The 21,420-nt window shown below is 44.7% G+C and overlaps 1 protein-coding gene across 2 annotated transcripts; it reads left to right on the top strand.

Annotated features, from left to right (window-relative positions):
• Positions 1-1,071: 1,071 nt before the first annotated feature.
• nwd1 (NACHT and WD repeat domain containing 1) lies at positions 1,072-21,180 on the top strand. 2 transcript variants are annotated; one of them, XM_046299707.1, is made up of 20 exons: positions 1,072-1,388; positions 5,826-5,911; positions 6,054-6,170; positions 6,587-6,935; positions 7,184-8,528; positions 8,966-9,163; positions 9,383-9,542; positions 10,548-10,665; positions 10,829-10,993; positions 11,349-11,546; positions 11,747-11,869; positions 12,009-12,214; positions 12,385-12,648; positions 12,775-12,892; positions 14,417-14,565; positions 15,134-15,413; positions 17,665-18,041; positions 18,172-18,348; positions 18,453-18,558; positions 18,722-21,180. In XM_046299707.1, exons 1-20 carry the CDS (start codon positions 1,280-1,282, stop codon positions 19,027-19,029), a joined length of 4,953 nt encoding a protein of 1,650 aa, XP_046155663.1. In that variant the 5' UTR covers positions 1,072-1,279; the 3' UTR covers positions 19,030-21,180. The 2 variants fall into 2 exon arrangements, with proteins under 2 accessions (XP_046155663.1, XP_046155662.1); XM_046299706.1 differs by having other exon boundaries at positions 8,960-9,163.
• The last annotated feature ends 240 nt before the right edge of the window (positions 21,181-21,420 follow it).

The raw sequence follows: 21,420 nt of genomic DNA, 5'->3' as shown, positions 1-21,420 counted from the left end.
TTACAAAGATTTTGTTAGGTGTTTTTTAACTTGCACTACCAGGAATATTGTCGCAGATGTTGTTGCCAGTCCTAGCCAGAGGCAAACTCAGGCTTGACTCACTTTATATGCTCTGTAGTTAAATACCCTGATGATCAAATGAACTCCAGGGATATTCCTGTCGTGTTCTGAGGATTTCGTTTGGTAAAATGGAGCCCGTGTCAAAACAGCTTAAGGGTAGTACAGTACTGGGGAACAAACATCATGATGTATGGTCAGGGTAATGAGCTGGAATGCCTAGTCATTATGAAAATTAAGTACATTAATACAATATCTCAGATCTCGTAACTTATTTGAGAGGCAAGCAACTATAACCAGGTTATACTTCTGTATGAAGCTTTTCTGAAATATATTATTTCTATTAAGTATAAATAATGGGATATTTCAGAAAAGCTTAATGAAGCATTAAATACATGTTATGCTTAAGTATAATCCACAGCTACCCTTGTTGCAGAATATTCTTAAGTGTTCCCACGATAAAATAAAAGCTCAGTTTCTGAGATTTCTGATAATTGATTTGTTTAGTGGCATCAAGCCCGTCGGCTCCTAAAAGTGCTCGGTGAATGCTACAGTCTGATAAGTTGAAACCAATGACTGTATATTAAAACACTCTATTAGTCTGGCCCCTTCTCCCCCATGTCATTAAAGGTGAGCCTCAGCTGCAAGGCAACAGCCAACTCCCTCGTCTCCTTTCCTTACCCTAAGGGACCTCCAGTCCCAGGAAGGCACCATTTGTAAACAAAGGCCCTGCTCCAATACTTTGAAAGGGCATCCTACCTTCCTCCCCTCAATGCAATCACTGACTGGGTGGGGGAGAGCTATTTCAGAGAATCCTTGGCTTTCACCTACCCGCTAGTGTTACACCGGTGATTACCTCAAGGAAAAGAGGAACGAAGGGTGCAATTTGAAAGTATTTGAACAGGGCCCAAGGTTGTCTTGGAGAGCTTGATCTCCAAGGATATGACAAATATGATTCAACGGGAGAGGGGGAAAAAACATTCAGGTGTGTATGTCGCATCTAATTTCACTTTGCAACATGAAGCACAAGGAACAAGGGGCAATTGGATTGGATGCTTAAATAATTATCTAAAAACTGTAACACAAGTACATGCTTACAGTCAGAATAGATAAGTCTGCTCACATGCTTCTCTGATGACTTTTGGAAGCTGAGCAATTATTGTGGGTCATTGTGAGATGAGAGGGAGGTTTTAGCCTGGGACAGTGCTAGGTGAGGAGGACCATGGAATCGCCAAGAGGAGCTCTCATGGAGGTTCTCAGAGGCCAGGCAACTGAAAGACTGAAGCTCAGGTCCAACGTGGTCCGAGTCTTTGTCAGCTCCACATTTACAGGTGGGTGTTTTTTTAAGATGGCATTGGGCTCAGTATCTTCATAATGGTATGGGTTCAGTATTTTCATAATGGTATGGGTTCAGTATTTTCATTGTATCATGGGCTCAGCCTCGCGTTATAACACAAGGCATATACAGTTGCGGCCAAGTATATTGGCACCCTTGAACATAAATCATTTCCTATTTCTTCTAAAATAAGTTGAAATTTAAGAAAACCTTTGGTCCCCACACCTTATTGGATTTTCAACATTGCATTTTATTTTTGTAAACTTAAAATAGAAAATGAAGACATATGGCATTGACAAAATGATTGGCACCCTGGAGCCAGTATTTGGTTGCACAGCCTTTGGCCAAGATAACTTCAGACAAACTCTTCTTGTAGCCATCAATGAGCTTGCTGCACCGTTCCACGGATTCTTCCATATTTGAGGGGTACCCTCCACCAACTGCTGTGTTCAGCTCTTGCTATAATTTATGGATGTGATTCAGATCTGGCCACACCAGAACAGTCCAGCATCTCTGAACCATTTTTGATGTGTGCACCCTGGAGATGGTTCATTATGAAACACGGGACTGCTCTGGAGTGACCATCGAAGAGTCCAGATGATTATTATTTATTTTTTTGACCTTTTAGACAGGTTTTTTCCTCATTGAGATAACATCTCTTTTTCAAGAGAGACCTGGTCCAATAGCAGCAGGGGGAACAAAGCATACACTGTCACAACATGAAACAAAACTATAGACACACATACAGTACAAAAATTGCATGTTACGTTAAAAAAAACACGTCTCGACTAAAAAACTGTTGTCCTAAAGACAATTACACTCTATGATATTTACATATACACTCCACCAACAAGACTAGATAATCATATGTTTTAATGTTCAGGAGTGAGTGCCAGGACCTGAGTAACTAAAACTATTTCTACCAAAACCTGTTCTAATTCTTGGTACTGATAAAAGCAAATGAGAATAGGACCGTCATTTATATTTATTTACCGACCTGATTAAAAAGAACAGAGAAGATAGTATCTTACTCAATATGACCTTATAAATCAGTGTATACCAGTGTTTAAGCCTACGCAAGGTCAATGACGACGAGCCAACATCGCTGTAGAGATCACAATGATGTGTAAGACGTTTTTGATTTGTAGTGAATCTGAGGACCGCATGATATACTGAATCAAGTGCTCTCAGGGTGGTGGTTGAGGCCTGCATATATATACAGTGGGGCAAAAAAGTATTTAGTCAGCCACCAATTGTGCAAGTTCTCCCACTTAAAAGGATGAGAGAGGCCTGTAATTTTCATCATAGGTACACTTCAACTATGACAGACAAAATGAGAGAAAAAAATCCAGAAAATCACATTGTTGGATTTTTAATGAATTTATTTGCAAATTATGGTGGAAAATAAATAAGTATTTGGTCAATAACAAAAGTTTATCTCAATACTTTGTTATATACCCTTTGTTGACAATGACAGAGGTCAAACGTTTTCTGTAAGTCTTCACAAGGTTTTCACACACTGTTGCTGATATTTTGGCCCAATCCTCCATGCAGATCTCCTCTAGAGCAGTGATGTTTTGGGGCTGTTGCTGGGCAACACGGACTTTCAACTCCCTCCAAAGATTTTCTATGGGGTTGAGATCTGGAGACTGGCTAGGCCACTCCAGGACCTTGAAATGCTTTTTACGAAGCCACTCCATCAATTGCCCGGGTGGTGTGTTTGGGATCATTGTCATGCTGAAAGACCCAGCCACATTTCATCTTCAATGCCCTTGCTGATGGAAGGAGGTTTTCACTCAAAATCTCATGATACATGGCCCCATTCATTCTTTCCTTTACACGGATCAGTCGTCCTGGTCCCTTTGCAGAAAAACAGCCTCAAAGCATGATGTTTCCACCCTCATGCTTCACAGTAAGTATGGTATTCTTTGGATGCAACTCAGCATTCTTTGTCCTCCAAACACGACGAGTTGAGTTTTTACCAAAAAGTTATATTTTGGTTTCATCTGACCATATGACATTCTCCCAATCTTCTTCTGGATCATCCAAATGATCTCTAGCAAACTTCAGACGGGCCTGGACATGTACTGGATTAAGCAGGGGGACACGTCTGGCACTGCAGGATTTGAGTCCCTGGCGGCGTAGTGTGTTACTGACGGTAGGCTTTGATACTTTGGTCCCAGCTCTCTGCAGGTCATTCACTAGGTCCCCCTGTGTGGTTCTGGGACTTTTGCTTACCGTTCTTGTGATCATTTTGACCCCATGGGGTGAGATCTTGCGTGGAGCCCCAGATCAAGGGAGATTATCAGTGTTCTTGTATGTCTTCCATTTCCTAATAATTGCTCCCACAGTTGATTTCTTCAAACCAAGCTGCTTACCTATTGCAGATTCAGTCTTCCCAGCCTGGTGTAGGTCTACAATTTTGTTTCTGGTGTCCTTTGACAGCTCTTTGGTCTTGGCCATAGTGGAGTTTGGAGTGTAACTGTTTGAGGTTGTGGCCAGGTGTCTTTTATACTGATAACAAGTTCAAACAGGTGCCATTAATACAGGTAATGAGTGGAGGACAGAGGAGCCTCTTAAAGAAGAAGTTACAGGTCTGTAAGAGCCAGAAATCTTGCTTGTTTGTAGGTGACCAAATACTTATTTTCCACCATAACTTGCAAATAAATTCATTCAAAATCCTCCAGTGTGATTTTCTGGATTTATTTTTCTTATTTTGTCTGTCATAGTTGAAGTGTACCTATGATGAAAATTACAGGCCTCTCTCATCTTTTTAAGTGGGAGAAACTCCGCCATTACACATTGTGTACGATTTGATAGGGAATTTATAAACCAATCTAGACCATGACCAGTAATTCCACAACATTTTAACCTTTGCACTAACACAGCATGGTCCACAGTGTCAAATGCCTTCGACAAATTAATAAAGACACACAGTGTAACTTCTTGTCAAGAGCACAGTGGATGTCATTTAAAACCTTCAATGTTGCTGAATCAGTGCTGTGGCCAGATCTAAGCCTGATTGCATTCAATTTAAGATGTTATTTTCTTGGAGGTAGGCCTTCAGCTGCCTACTAAAGACGCCAATACCTTAGACAGTGCAGATAATTTTTACATGGGTCGATAGTTGTCAAGTAGCGAAGGATCTCCACCTTTCAGGAGAGGCAGTACAAAAGCTGATTTCCATAACTTGGGGATTTCCTTAACATCAAGTATAAGGTTAAAAATACATGTTAAGGGGGAGCAATGATGCCTGCAGCTAGGTGTAGGAAACTGGGGTCTATATCATCAGGGTCAGGGGATTTTTTTTTCTATCAATTTATTTCAGGGCTTTGCACACTTCTGAAACAGAGAAGGATGAAAAGGGAACCTGGCGATGGAGAGCACAGGGGTGTCAGGTAAATTCATAGGGGGCTCAATTATACCTTGACCTTCTCAAATAAACTGCCTGCATCTAGATAATGCTGTCAGAGTGGAGGTTCTCTCAGTTACAATCTGTGTGTCTTCCAACAATTGTTTTGGAAGCTTGTGTATCTTTTTTTGCACTCCAAACCATTCACTACTTGCCAAAATTTGGATGGATTATTTCTATTACCTGAAGTAGATTTCAGGTAGTGGTCTGCTTTCAATTTCCCAATCATAGCCACACCCATATTTCGAAGACGTATCGCATCCATAACTTATGGTGAGAGCTGAAAACAGCAGTTGGAGGGTATCCCTCAAACATTGAAGAATTAAAATAACTTTGCTGCTGAAAGTGGGGAAATATGCCAGTAGAATGGTGCAGCAAGCTCATTAGTAGCTCCATAAAAGCATTTGGTTGGCAGTTATCTAGGCCAAAGGCTCCGGAGTGCCAATAACTTTGTCCATGCATTTGTCTTTATTCTCTAAATTAAAACTTAAGTTTACAAAAATACAATTCATTCTGCAATGTTGAAAATCCAATAAGATGTGGAGACAGTTTTTTTTTCAATGGCAACTTATTTTAAAATAAATAGTGAATTATTTAAGAAAAGTGCAAGGGTGCCAATATATTTGGCTGCAACTGAATTGATCAGAGATGTGATTACTCCTTATTTAGCAGATGCTTACATCATCACTACAACGGCCCAGCCATTGTATCTGTTTTGAAAGAATCATATCCCGAATTTGCAGGGGCGCAACTTTGGTTTTAGAAGTTGGGAGGACATAACAACCTACCCGACCGCTCAGAGGTGTCCGCATGGTCCTGAAGCACACCGTTGCCTCGTTTTCTAACACATTCCAAGTAAACTGGGGGGAGGCAAAAATGCAATTTCAGAATGTGGGGGCCTGTCCCCAGTGAAAGTTGCGCCCCTGCTAATTTGTAATCTTTCGGGGAATAGGCTTGTGTTTAGTTTTGGGTAACACTAAAAACATAGTGTGTTTTCTGACCTGATGTGACCGTTGGCAGATATGAGCAGTGAAAGGAATGCCTTATTGGACAAAACCTATCCTGAACTTCAAGCTTTTTGTCAGAGTCTGGGCTTAGTGTTTGAGGTGAGTAGCAGTACATTACGGGCCGCCATCAGACACACGTCAATGAATTCTAATTTCATATGAGTTCGGAGAGCATTATTCGGAGAAGTGTGATGTTAGTGTTGTTGGAGGAACTTCTGTATTTAGTTCTTTATCCCTGAAGGTTGTGGATATGAGATGGGGTCTCCAGGATGCAATTGCTGTGGACCACATGACCACAGAACTGTGTCTTCAGGAAATCAAGGCTTGCAAGAAAGTATCTGTAGGACCAAGTTTCATTGTAAGTGTTGATCAATACTGTTCCTCTACCACAGGGGTCCAACTCTGAACCTGGAGAGCTACAGGCTTTTGTTCTAACCCATGACATGAAATAACTGTGGCCCAAACCGAAGACTGATCATTTGATACCTGTATCCCAACGTTTGTTCCACGTTGGTTCAATGTAATTCCATTGAAATGATGCGCAAACAATGTTGATTCAACCAGTGTACCCAGTGGGATGTAAGTGCTGTCTACTGTGCTGGATCAAAAACCTGCACACCCACTAGCTCGCCAGGACAGGAGTTGGAGAACCCTGCACAAATGTTAATTGGCTCTTCTTTTCCTTGAATTCAATGGTTCTTGAAATATATAATTCCAGCAGGGTGCAATGTGTTTTAATTTAATTTGATTCGATATGTCTCCCTTGTTCTCAAGGCTCTGCTGGGGAACCGGTATGGCCACCGCCCTATCCCCCGTGTCCTCCCAGGAAAACAATTTGAGGTGCTGTTGTCCAAGCTACCACAGGACCAGGTGGGGCTTCTCCACCAATGGTTCAGGAAAGACAACAATGCTGTTCCGCCTGTCTACGTTCTTCAGCCAATCACAACTCTGTTGCCCCACTACAATGACCTTCAGCCTGAGAAAAGGCCGCTGCAGGATGACAGTGTCATTTCCTGGCGCTACACAGAGGCTCGATTATTGCAGCTCCTACGCACTGCGGCCGTGCAGGCTGAAAAAGACGGGGATATAACTGTTGAACAAAAACACCAGTTCTTCAAATCTGGTCAGAGCTTGCCAATGTCTTGGACCAGTCATGTTAGAATAGGAGCAAGCTAAAAACCTTTTATGTTCTGCCTTGTGATGTGTAGACAAGTGTTGCTAGATTCAGTCTTGGTGGCTTTCAAGTTACATTTCCACTTAAACTACTATTTCTTCGCAATGACTTGGTAGCTTATTTGCTCATTAGCTGTAGAAAATCCACATTTTGTAGAACCAATCAACCCATTTTCTGGTGTTCTCCCTCCTCCACAGTGGCGGAGCATGAGATAGAGGAGGGTCTGCGAATTCCAGATGGGGACGAGAGCGAGCCCTCCGCCATCCTCTTCGTGCGGGAGCTACCTCACTTGCGTAAGAAGGACGGCCCGAAGCGGCTGGCCCAGTACATGGATGTGACGGCTGATGGCCTGCTGGATACTGAGGCTCAGGAACTCCTCTCGGACCTCAAGTCGCGTCTCTTCGCTGCCTCGCCGGGCATGCTCAACCTGCACAGTGTAGAGTTGTGCAAGGGAGCCATCGAGCCCAGCTGCAAGGAGCATGCCCAGTACCTGGAGAGCCTCTGCGAGCAGCTCGTGTCCCAGACAAAGGCCCGCATTGCCAGGAGGGTTGGTGCTGGTTCGTCAGTGGAGGCTGGTGAAGTGAGGACGAATGGGGCAAGAGGAGAAGATGCAAGTCAGAGGAAGGGGGAAGAGGACAGAGGTTGGCTGCTCCAGGAGCTTAGTCACCACATGGCTTTGAGTGCCGGGAAGTGTTCAGGCGTATTTCGCGGCAGGGAGGGGCTCCTTGGGAAGATCTGCCTGGCCATGTGGGAGCACACCAACACCCGCCACATGCCCCTGGTGGTGCATGGGCCACCAGGTGTGGGCAAGACAACGCTGCTCTGCAAGCTGGCACAGGAGATGCGTGGCCTCCTGGACCCCAGGGCTGTGGTGGTGCTCAGGTTGCTGGGGACGTCGGCAGAGAGCTCCGACCTGGGCCGTGTCCTCCAGAGTGTCTGTTTCCAGATCTGCTCTGTGTTCAGTTTGTCACCTCCCACCCCAATAACAGCACACACGAGTGAGGACCTGGTGAGGTTTTTCCATGGCCTTCTAGCTGAGGTGTCGGAGCGAGGAGATACACTTCTTCTGATACTAGACTCCTTGGACCAATTGTCCTCAGCCACCCAGGGCCATAAACTCCACTGGCTACCCAAAGACATCCCCCCCAATGTCCATTTGGTGGTGTCCACCGCAGATACAGGCTCTCCAATTTTGGCTAACCTTCGGAGAACAGTCGAGGTGCCGGGAAATTTCTTTGATGTAGAACCCCTATCATGTGACCAGGGTAGAGAGATCATGAATGCCTACATGAGGGAAGCACAACGAAGCCTGACTCCAGAACAGTGTGAAGTGGTACTGTGTAGCTTTCAGCTGAGTGGAAATCCTCTGCATCTGAAGCTACTGCTGGACATGGCCAGGCGATGGACGTCCTTTACACCCGTGACTGACCTGGCCCTGAGCAGTAGTGCACAGGAAGTGATGTCACAGCTACTCCAGGCCCTTGAGGAGAGGCATGGGAAGCAACTGGTTGGCGCAGCTTTGGGATATATCGTTTCTGCTAGGTGAGGTGTTCGTGTACACACACAGATGCACAGTCCACAGGAGGCTTGTGAGGGGAGGACGGCTCATAATAGCTGGAATTGAATGATATCAAACACATGTGTTTGATTCCATTTATTTCCATTCTAGACATTATTATGAGCACATCCTCCACAATTAAGGTGCCACCAGCCACCTGTGACGCACATACACACGCCCACACACATCTGGTGCATTAACCGACAATACACCATTGATATTTCAATCAATAGACCACTGGAATATCTAGCCAGAGTCATACTTTAACCTACAGACAATCCACATGACAAATTCAAAGATCAAAAGCTGCCGTATCCCCCCCCTTATCATACATTGGGGTTAGAAACGGAAAAATCCATCCTTCTATTTATAATGATTTCTTTTCCAAATGATTATTACTCATTCTGTTCTCCAGGGGTAGTCTATCAGAGGCAGAGCTGCGTGATATCTTGTCCCTTGATGACAATGTCCTGGCTGAAGTCTACCAGTACTGGCCTCCCCCCAACCACTCCCTCATCCGCCTCCCCCCTCTACTGTGGGTGCGCCTCAGGCACGACTTGGGAGAACTCCTCATGGAGGGACAGGCCAATGGCGTCACGGTGCTCGACTTCCACCACAAGTAAAGATCCTCTCTATATATCTCAGCCAAATAGGTTTAGGGTCTGGGGTTCCAAACCCAGATTAAGCCAATTGTTTTTGCTAAAAATCTATTTTAATAATGTAGATTTCCCATTGAGCATGCTTCCAGTCCAGTAGTAGACAATACTTCTTCTATTGATCTGCTTATGGCAGAACTTCCAATCCTGTACTTTGTCTGTGCAATTTAATATGGTAATAGGCTGTTGACTGAAACTGTGCGAGAGAGGTACCAGAGGTCAGAGCAGCAGGCTGACAGACACAGGGTCCTTGCTGAGTACTTCTTGGGTAGCTGGAGCCAAGGCCGATTCAAAGCTGTCCTCCTACCCCCACTGACGACCACATTGGACGCTGACCGCAAGGTAACAGAATGATGAGATTTCAGTTCAGTTCCTATTATGACATAGAATGGCACCTCAAAGAACCCTTAGATGTGTTTTCAATAATAATCGGTGTACTCCTCTAGTCATTACAGTGTAAAATACAAGGCTCAACTTAGATAGTCCTTGTAGCCATTTTGTTAGCTATTTAGCAGCCTTATTGCTTGGGGGATAGAAGCTGTTCAGGAGCCTGTTGGTGTCAGACTTGATGCACCGGTACCGCTTGCCTTGCGGAAGCAGAGAGAACAGCTTGAGTGGCTGGAATCATTAACAATTTTCCTGGCCTTCTTTTTACACCGCCTGAAGTAGAGGTCCAGGATGGCAGGGAGCTGGGCCCCAGTGATATACTGAGCTGTCCGCACCGCCCTCTGTAGCGCCACGCAAACAAGGCCTTAGCACCTCAAAAGAGTGACGGCCATGATTTGCAAACCAAGTGCAAACGGATTTAAGCGGTTGAATCACGCGAACATGTCTGTAGTCAGACAGACGTCCACCAGGGTGGTCAACTAAAACAGACTTCCACGAACAAATGGCAGATGAATAGTAGATCAACGTTTGTGCGGTGTGTGTGTGTGTGTGTGTGTGTGTGTGTGTGTGTGTGTGTGTGTGTGTGTGTGTGTGTGTGTGTGTGTGTGTGTGTGTGTGTGTGTGTGTGTGTGTGTGTGTGTGTGTGTGTGTGTGTGTGTGTGTGTGTGTGTGGTCCATTTGAGCTGGATAAAGGTCTCTGACCCTCAGGGCCTTTTTTTAGAGGGAGCACAATACACAAAAAAATATCACAGTAAATAAGAACTGAAACTAAGGAAGAACAATTGATATAGATGCACAAGAGATCATGTTTTTCATTTAATGAAATGGACGGTTGCTTTTGATACTACCTTGAAGCTAACCGGACGTGTTTCCATAGGGAAAATGTTTCCGCGGGTTAGTTGTGTCGTGTTGAATCATTAACGTACACCTGTCTACTCTCTCCCCTGGCATGTTGCCAAGGTGCCCCCTCAGCCTCTGTGGTTCGCTGAAGGAGTGGCAAATGTCAAAAAGCTGCACGAGCTGCCCTACCACCTCCTGTACGCAGGCCTCTGGGAGGAGCTGCGCCAGGAAGTCATAGGTAAGGCCACAGTGCAAAAGTCAATGGTGGGAAGAGCCAATACTGGCAGACAGGCTTGGCTGATTTGAATTCTCTTATTGTTGATGTCAGGAAGTTGTCTTACTGTGTATGATGATGTCATATTACGAATTCTACCTTTAAGCTGCGACTCTTTGCCCCACAGGCAGTAGTGAGTGGCTGTACTGTAAGACTCTGACCTGTGGCGTGGCCAGTGTCATTGAGGACCTGACCCTCTGCACCAAGCTCATGGACTGCCCCGAGACTCAACTGATCCGAGACACTTTCATTCTCCTCAAGCCCACCCTGGACTTTCTAGATGGACAGATGGGTCAGATGGGTCAGGGGGGGTGGTATCGTAGTCAAGTGTTACATGTTCAATTAATGCACGTTCTGTTGGGTTTAAATCTGCCCGGTTTCAGGTAAAGTAGCTGGATCACTATTTCACATATTTACGAGTGATGCAACAACAACAACAACAACAAAATGAATAGATCAAAAGAGAATGAGTGCTAACTGTAGGGTAGGTTATTGATGACTCTCGTCCCTCTGGCTTGGAACCAGAAACATTGACATTATACTTGGATGGGTGGGTGGTTGGGCGACACTGTATCAGGAGAGCCTTCTCTTCACACTGTCTCACCAACTATCTCACTCTGTTCTAATACTATGTTTCCTCTCCAAAGACCCCCCCCTCTTCTACACAGAGGTCTTGGCCAGGCTCCACTCCTTCGCTGAGATTTACCCTTCACTGATAGGACGACTCTGCTGCCAGTGTCACGACTGGCTCTCGTGCTGTCCCGACCCCATCCTTGTCCCCAAGTGCACCTTCCTCCAGCCTCCAGGGGGAGCGCTAAAGACGACGCTTGCTGGTTTCCAGAAAGGTTTGTACACATAGTGTAGGATTCGCCTGTTCATTGCAATTGAGCCCAGGAGTAGGATGAAGTAGCCAACTGATCTAATGTCAGTCTGTATTTCACATCTGGTAACAATGGTTAAACAATGGTTAAAGTTAGGATATGGCATGGGTAAGCTGATCTTACATCTGTGCTTAAGGACAGCTTCTTGTCTTGTCTGTCTGAAGGGGTCACAGCTCTGGATATTTGCCCAGAGAGAGGGATCCTGCTGGCAGGCTCAGAGGACGGGAAGGTGATTGCCTGGGACCTCAATGATCTAGAGGTCATCCAAACCTTAGTGGGACACACAGGTGAGGGCGAGGGTGTGTGTGTGCGTGTATTTCTAAGGAAAGGTATTTGAGTTTGTAATTAATCACTGTCAAGCGTATCCACATTCTGCTTATTCTTGCAAATTATTTATCTGTGTGTCTACTTATTTATGCTCTTCAGCTAAGGTGCTATCAGTGAGAGTGATTGACAGCGGCGCTCACTGTCTCTCATTGGCTGCTGATGGGAGTCTGAGGAAGTGGAGCCTGTTGAGTGGCAGGCAGCTGTACTGTACCCAGGAGGCGGTGTCCATTAACTCCTTACCTTCCACCACACACATCCATGTGTCTGAGGAGAGGGCGCTTTTCTTCACTCACTCCGGAGGCCAGGTATGACATACATGTGAAGGGGTTAATTGTCTTCTATCAAATACATTTTCTTTGAGGAGTTTTCCTTCAAATGCACCTTTTCAATCATTCTGTTAACCAACCTTTTTTATATTTACAGTATGTACTCCCCAAAAATATTACAATCTGTAACGCTTCTGCTTTACCTGCAGGTGAAAGTATGGCATCTTAACACAACAGAACTACTCTTCCAAGTCAAAGATACCGGTGTCTCCATTATTCTTGGATTTTTGAATGGAATGGTCGTCTCCCTCTCAGACGGAGGACTTGTCACATTTTCCCACCCATCCGCCGAGGACAAGACAGCGCAGATACATTTGGAAAAATCTTCACAAAGTTTGACGCTGACGGCAACCCTTACACTGCAAAGAAATGGCCGACTACTTATAGCATCCAAGGAGGGCTTCCTCTATCAGGTACAGATTGTCGAAACATGTCCTGGACGAGGAGGATTCAATTTCCTATTAGATAGACTGTATTTCTGATATTAATGGCATAATTGGTTTCTCATCGCATTCTGTTCGACCATCTGTCATTTGTAGGTTTCCAGCACGGTACAGGGCAAACAGTCACAGTGGACTCTGAGACAGACAGTCACAGAGCTTCCAGTCTGTGCAACCTTCCTCTCCGCCTCAGATGACGAAAGGATACTTTTGGCAGGTAGCAGTACTACAGTACAGGAGGACCTTAGGAGGAACCCCATGAATGGCATTGACACTATGTAGCCTACCTCTGTGTCTCTATGGTTCAGGGTAGTTGGAGTAGAGTATTCAGACCCCTTTACTTATTCCACATTTTGATACAATACAGCCTTATTCTAAAATGGATTTAAATGGTTTTTTTCCCTCATCGATCTACACACAATACACCATAATGACAAAACAAAAACTGTTTTTTGTAAATGTTTGTAAATGTGTGGCTGTGTGCTTAGGGTCGTTGTACTGTTGGAAGGTGAACCTCCGCCCCGGTCTGAGATCCTAAACACTCTGGAGCAGGTTTCCATCGAGGATCTCTCTGTACTTTGCTCCATTCATCTTTCCCTTGATCGTGACTAGTCTCCCAGTCCTGCTTCTGAAAAACATCCCCACAACATGATGCTGCCACCACCATTCTTCACCGTAGGGATGATTCCAGGCTTCCTCCAGACATGACACTGGGTATTCAGGCCGAAGAGTTCAATCTTGGTTTCATCAGACCAGAGAATATTGTTTCTCATGGTCAGTGTCCTTTAGGTGCTTTTTGGCAAATGTGCCTTTTACTGAGGAGTGGCTGGCCACTCTACCATAAAGGCCTGATTGGTGGAGTGTTGCAGAGATGGTTGTCCATCTGAAAGTTTCTCCCATTTCCACAGAGGAACTCAGGAGCTCTTTCAGATTGATCATCAGGTTCATCATCTCACTGACCAAGGCCCTTCTCCCCTGATTGCTCAGTTTGGCTGGGCAGACAGCTCTAGGAAGAGTCTTGGTGGTTCCAAGCTTCTTCCAATTAAGAATGATGGAGGTCGCCGTGTTCTTGGGGACCCTTCAAAGCTGCAGACATGTTTGGATACCCTTCCCAAGACCTGCGCCTTGACACAATTCTGTCTCGGAGCTCTACGGACAATTCATTCGACCTCATGGCTTGGTTTTTGCTCTGACATGCACTGTCAGCTGTGGGATCTTATATAGACAGGTGTGTGCTTTTCCAAGTCATGTCCAATTAATTTCATTTACCACAGGTGGACTCCAATCAAGTTGTAGAAACGTCTCAAGGATGATCAATGGAAACAGGATGCACTTGAGCTCAATTTCGAGTCTCATAGCAAAGGGTCTGAATACTTATGTAAATAAGGTATTTCTGTTTTTTTATAAATCAGCAAAAATGTCTAAAAACACGTTTTCACTTTGTCATTATGGGGTGTTGTGTGTAGATTGATGAGGAAAAAAACATATTTAATCCATTTTAGAATAAGGCTGTAACATAACAAAATGTGGAAAAAGTCCATTGGTTTGAATACTCTCCGAGTGCACTGTATAGCCTGGTCCTAGATCAGTTCATGTTGTCTTGCTGACTTCTTGACTATAGGAATTAGCAAGACCGCACAAACAGATCTGGGACCAGGCGAGGCCACATGTACTGAATGTGCTAACTGGAAAAGTGTCTGGCAAATTGCTGTTATATACAGTAATATTCATATCATTACAGGCTGTGAGAGGACACTGGTCCTTTTCCATAGAGAGTCAGACTGTGTCCAGAGCTTCCTGGATCTGCACCACGAGGACACGGTGTTGTGTGCCTGTGTGTCAAGCGACAGCAGAGTGGTCGTCTCGGGCTCTGAGGACCAGACTATACGGGTCAGTATTGGTTAATTGGTACCCATGAAAATGATGCACTTGTATACAACTTGTTTCTAGACTGTACTGTAGTTATTGATTATTACTGATAATAGATGGCAGTGATATAGATGGCAATATAGAGGATATAGATGGCAAGTCACATACTGGGCTTATTCAAAGAAGTCACTCGTTCCCAATGACGAACTTTGATCCAAATGTCTCATCTTGATCCCAGATCTGTTTGTGTGTTTTTGCCAACTGCCATTGTCATTGGTATAGCTACAACTTTAATGAAACATCCCTAGATAATGTGGCCTTGTGATATCCTACGTTTCTAAATTGTGCCCCAAATATACACTGAGTGTATTGAGTTGCACTGCCAATGCTTCCCACAGTCGTGTGAAGTTGGCTGGATGTCTTTGGGTGGTGGATCATTTGTGATACACACAGGAAACTGTTGAACAAGAAAAACACAGTAGCGTCGCAGTTCTTGACACGAACCGGTGCTCCCGGCACCTACTAGTTGGCAAGACAGCACAAACAGATCTGGGACCAGGCTAACATTGATCCGCTCTGCTTTTTACAGGTGTGGTCTATGACCACTGGAAACCTCCTTGACTGTTTCCTTGGCATGGATGCCCCTGTCACCACTCTAGCTCTGTATGAGGGCACTGTCGTCTCCGCCTCCTTCTCAGCCTACTACCTGAAGCTGTGGCATCTGCCCTCACCCAACAACCCTCAGCAGAGACCCAATTGCTGCATTCCAGCCGGGTGCCCTCAGGTTGCCCTCACTAAAGATGGTGACACGGTGTACTATGTTAGAAACGTAGGCCAGAAAGAAGTGATTACATGGAATTGTCACACAGGTAAAAATACATATGTGCACCTTATGTTTGGGTGAAAAATATGACCTACTTGAAAATTGTCAAGCAAAAGTTCATAGGGATATGCAGTGGGGAGAACAAGTATTTGATACACTGACGATTTTTGTAGGTTTTAGAGGTCTGTAATTTTTTATCATAGGTCATTTGCATTTTATTGCATGACATAAGTATTTGATACATCAGAAAAGCAGAACTTAATATTTGGTACAGAAACCTTTGTTTGCAATTACGAAGATCATACCTTTCCTGTAGTTCTTGACCAGGTTTGCACACACTGCAGCAGGGATTTTGGCCCACTCCTCCATACAAACCTTCTCCAGATCCTTCAGGTTTCGGGGCTGTCGCTGGGCAATACGGACGTTCTGCTCCCTCCAAAGATTTTCTATTGGGTTCAGGTCTGGAGACTGGCTAGGCCACTCCAGGACCTTGAGATGCTTCTTACGGAGCCACTCCTTAGTTGCCCTGGCTGTGTGTTTTGGGTCGTTGTCATGCTGGAAGACCCAGCCACGACCCATCTTCAAGGCTCTTACTGAGGGAAGGAGGTTGTTGGCCAAGATCTCGCGATACATGGCCCCATCCATCCTCCTCTCAATATGGTGCAGTCGTCCTGTCTCCTTTGCAGAAAAGCATCCCCAAAGAACGATGGTTCCAACTCCATGCTTCAGGGTTGGGATAGTGTTCTGGGGTTGTACTCATCCTTCTTCTTCCTCCAAACACAGCGAGTGAAGTTTAGACCAAAAAGCTCTATTTTTGTCTAATCAGACCACATGACCTTCTCCCATTCCTCCTCTGGATCATCCAGATGGTCATTGGCAAACTTCAGACGGACCTGGACATGCGCTGGCTTGAGCAGGGGGTTGCGTGCGTTGCAGGATTTTAATCCATGACGGCGTAATGTGTTACTAATGGTTTTCTTTGAGACTGTGGTCCCAGCTCTGTTCAGGTCATTAACCAGGTCCTGCCGTGTAGTTCTGGGCTGATCCCTCACCTTCCTTATGACCATTGATGCCCCAAGAGGTGAGATCTTGCATGGAGCCCCAGACCGAGGGTGATTGACCGTCATCTTGAACTTATTCCATTTTCTAATAATTGCGCAGTTGTTGCCTTCTCACCAAGCTGCTTGCCTATTGTCCTGTAGCCCATCCCATCCTTGTGCAGGTCTACAATTTTATCCCTGATGTCCTTACACAGCTCTCTGGTCTTGGCCATTGTGGAGAGGTTGGAGTCTGTTTGATTGAGTGTGTGGACAGATGTCTTTTATACAGGTAACGAGTTCAAACAGGTGCAGTTAATACAGGTAATGAGTGGAGAACAGGAGGGCTTCTTAAAGAAAAACTAACAAGTCTGTGAGAGCTGGAATTCATACTGGTTGGTAAGTGATCAAATATTTATGTCATGCAATAAAATGCAAATTAATTACTTAAAAATCACACAATGTGATTTTTTGGATTTTTGTTTTAGATTCCGTCTCTCACAGTTGAAGTGTACCTACGATAGGCCTCCCGGGTGGTGCAGTGGTTAAGGGCACTGTACTGCAGCGCCAGCTGTGCCACCAGAGACTCTGGGTTCGCGCCCAGACTCTATCGTAACCAGCCGCGACCGGGAGGTCCGTGGGGCGACGCACAATTGGCCTAGCGTCGTCCGGTTTAGGGAGGGTTTGGCCGGTAGGGATATCCTTGTCTCATCGCGCACCAGCGACTCCTGTGGCGGGCCAGGTGCAGTGCACGCTAACCAAGGTTGCCAGGTGCACTTGTGTTTCCTCCGACACATTGGTGCGGCTGGCTTCCGGGTTGGATGTGCGCTGTGTTAAGAAGCAGTGCGGCTTGGTTGGGTTTATGTATCGGAGGACGCATGACTTTCAACCTTCGTCTCTCCCGAGCCCGTACGAGAGTTGTAGCGATGGATACCACGAAATTGGGGAGAAAAAGGGGTAAAAAAGAGAAAAGAAAGCAAGAAGTGTACCTATGATAAAAATTACAGACGTCTACATGCTTTGTTAGTAGGAAAACCTGAAAAATCGGCAGTGTATCAAATACTTGTTCTCCCCACTGTATTTATCATAGAGAAAGAATAAGAAATAATGTTACAAATGTGAGTGTATAATGTGAACCTAGAGGGGCTAACGGACATGTCTCATTGTATGTTTACAATATCCACATGCAACATGGAGAATATTTGCTTGTATTTGACAATGGGGGCCTGTTAAAGAGAATCTCTCTCCTGTTTGTCTCAGGCTCTTCCACTGACACCATGGCCGTCTCTGCTGAGGTGTGTTGCCTAGAGCTGGCCCAGAACAAGAAACTCCTCTTCTGTGGCCTCACGACTGGCACGGTCCTCATCTACCCCCTAGCCTTCCCCAAAGAGACCCTGTGCATCCCACCTCCTGAGACCCTGCCCACGGTGCGCTGCATGGCCATTGGCGGCCAGGAGAAGCACATGGCCGTGGCCTACGAGGACTCAGTGTGTCTGTTCGAGATCACGGCCAGGGACAGTTTCCCCAGCGTGGAGGGGCCCTCCGCGAGGTTTGCCCTATCCCTGCTCCACTCGCCCGTCTCCTCCATGGCCCTGCTCCCAGACTGTAGGCTGCTGTACGGAACGGCCTGCGGGGAGGTCTGTAGCATCATTGGCCGACGTTACCCATAATGCTCTGTAGGCCTACAAGATATTTAGTTTTAACTTAGCTAAATGCTAAGTTAAATGCTGAAGCAAGCATTGTGTCCTGTCTCCTTATTAATATAAGGTCACCATGTACGACTTCAAGTCCGCCTCAACCGCCACCCTGGATGGCCACCGCAGCAGGGTCAACTGCGTGACGACCAGCAACTGGGGGACGCACGCCCTAGTGGGCTCAGAGGACGCAGTGCAGAGGCTGTGGGGGCTGACCCCCCTGGTGCTGGATCACACCATGGAGTACAAGGTCAGAGGTTAAAGGTCAACGGTCTAGTCAGGGAGAATCTATTTTTCAGACACACCTCAGATTGACTCATTGACATAAATGTGTTTTTACCTTTTGAAATACAGGGGTTCTTGTTTGAAGGGGTTCTCTGTGCAGCGTTCTCTGAGAGTGACAAGCATGTCTTCACTGGCTCACAGGACAGAACTATTAAAGTCTGGGATGTTGCTAGTGGTATGTGGTCACTACATTTGAGTTTTTATTTTTTTATTTTACATGGTTTGTTTACTACTATTAGAAATAAATGTTGCTCGCTACTATTTCAAACCATATATCAAACCCATATTGGTATACACAAATTAACACTACATATTGTGTATCATTTTTTTTGTCCCAGGGAGTCTGTTATTCGTCCAGTACGTCTACGCTCCTGTCACCAAAATGTTGACCTACAGGAATGGCTTTGTGGCAATCTCTCAGCTGGGCTACGTCATCAAGGAAGGATTCCGCTGTCCGGATGGCATCTGTCCGGAATACAACCCACTCCGGAACGTCAACGCACACTACAGGGTCACGTCCCGGCAGAAGAGTGCAGACAGCCCTCACAGCGTCATCACAGAGATCCCTGAGTACAATCCCGCTCAGTTTAACTTCATGGCCCTGATGCTCAAGAGCAAACCCTCTCACTCATGCCAACTGTTGTAAGGAAACTGACATAACATAACAGACATAGTGTCAATTGTAGAGATCTAGCGTCATATACGGCTCTAAGGTGTGCTGCTACTGTATACAGTAAGTTGACTTCAGTTTCCCACAATGAATTATATGAAAATAGGGGCTATGTCTGTCAGCTCAATTCACTTGCTTTAAATCAGCTATGCACATTACTTATTATAAAACATTCTGTGAAATGTAGGAATTTTGTGTTTGCACATGTTCATCACATGACACGTAGAGATGACAAATATACAAACTGTTACAAAATGCCGTGATTATGTATAAAAGCATCAATATGCAGAACATTTAAGGGCTAGTTGCTGTACAAAGCACACATGTACACTGAGTGTACAAAACATTAGGAACACCTGCTCCTTCCATAACATAGACTGACCAGATGAATCCAGGTGAAAGCTATGATTCCTTATTGATGTCACTTGCTAAATCCACTTGTCATGGAAATTACCACCAGGGACTCAGTCAAACATTAAATTACTCATTCTTTATTATCAGTAAGCTGGAGAGGTTCCAACCAACTTAATGCACAATAGTACACGGTGTTCGGGAGATCTTCCGGGGCAGTCCCGTTAGTTCTCTTATAGTTGTATTTGCCTGATTTAGTTTATTCATAATTAATTAATCATTAACGTTTGGTTCATGCATGTGACCAACCAATACCTCACAAGGCTTCTTCTCGCCAAGCTAAGACCTTGAAACCAAGAGACCCCTTTCAGTTCTCAAAGCAATGTTCTGGGCATACTGCCAAATTGCTTATACTGATTGTGAGGATACCTCCCAGGCGCGATCAATCCGTCAAATTGGTTCTTAGAAAAGCACAAACCATAAAATGTTACTTCACACACTTAAATCAGTGTAGATGAAGGGGAGGAGAGAGGTTATATAAGGATTTTTAAGCCTTGAGACAATTGAGACATGGATTGTGTATGTGTGCCATTGAGGGTGAATGGGCAAAACAAAAGATTGTCTTGCCTTTGAACGGGGTATGGAAGTAGGTGCCAAGCTCACTTGTGTGAGGGGGTCAAGAACTGCAACATTTCCTGTGTGTATCGAGAATGGTCCACCACCCAAAGGACATCCAGCCAACTTGACACAACTGTGGGAAGCATTGGAGTCAACATGGGCCATTCCCTGTGGAATGCTTTCGACACCTTGTAGAGTCCATGCCTCGACAAATTGAGGCTGTTCTGAGGCAAAAGGGGGTGTGTCTCAATATTAGGAAGGTGTTCCTAATGTTTTTTACACTCTGTGTAGAAAGGTTCATATTTTGTAGAATGCTAAAAATAAATATTCTGACATTTCCTGTTGTTGGAAATCATATATTAAATAGTTAATGTCTTTGCCTTCAGGCGCTCTCTTGAACAATCTTTTGACATTAAAGTACAGAGATTCACAGTGCGTACAGACTATTTCTGTTCAAAGTTGTTGCTAAACAACTCCAATGGACCAAGAGGAGGGCCCTCTCATTTATTATTGAAGTCCCAGGAAGCAGGGCACCAAACATTGCTGTCTAGTCTTTCTCTAGTGAAGGAAGGCTCTCTTCCACCATCTTGTTTTCCCCTCTGTTGGACCTTCTTTATACACGGCTTGCAAGAAAAAGACACAAAAACTTGGTACATGATGAGAAATAAGGTTGGGCATTCTACAAACATGCTGTACAATCACTCATATTTTCAAGTCCTTTTGAAAGCACCGTCTTTCTGTTTATTTAGAGAGCATTGCCTTTCTTTTTTTGTATAGACAAGTTCCCCCCCAAAATTCATCTTTAACATAACCAACATATTACACAAAAAAACGCATACATGCAGAACACAAATACATATTTAAGTGATATGCTTTTTCATGGTCATGATTATTTTAAGTGTCTTTAAAGAAACACAAGACTCGTTCCCAAGTCTTTTTAGAGTCTGTGTTATTTTTCTCCAGCCTCTTTGCTAACACGATCTCATGCAACGTTTTAATCAACATGTTCATCCACTCCGTGAACACTAGCTCATTAGAGCTTTTCCAATGTCAAGCATTGCCTTCCTGTTCTCTGTGACTTGTGTAGCTTCCTATGGGTTTCTGCTTGTTCTCAACTGAACTTATATCTTGAAATGTGATTAAATATATTATTGGAGAGCTAATCTAATTGTGTTTTTTTTATGGCCCCTCTGCAGCTGACAATTCACTAAAAATCTACATGGTATAATTGTATATTTGTACGTGCCATCTTCTTACTGGTCCTGCATACAGTTGATTCCTAATGACTTGAAAATGACATTTGTTGCCTTAACTGGGGCATAAAGACATCCAGAGCAAGTAAAAACAAATATATTTAATTTGGGACTGCTATTTCACTCGAAAGGGATTTGCACTTGT

The sequence above is a fragment of the Oncorhynchus gorbuscha genome, linkage group LG15 (genome assembly GCF_021184085.1).
Source record: "Oncorhynchus gorbuscha isolate QuinsamMale2020 ecotype Even-year linkage group LG15, OgorEven_v1.0, whole genome shotgun sequence".
In the NCBI taxonomy this organism is placed as follows: Eukaryota; Metazoa; Chordata; class Actinopteri; order Salmoniformes; family Salmonidae; genus Oncorhynchus; species Oncorhynchus gorbuscha.
Note: the sequence above shows the minus strand (reverse complement) of the source record. Positions and strands in the feature narration are given on the sequence as shown.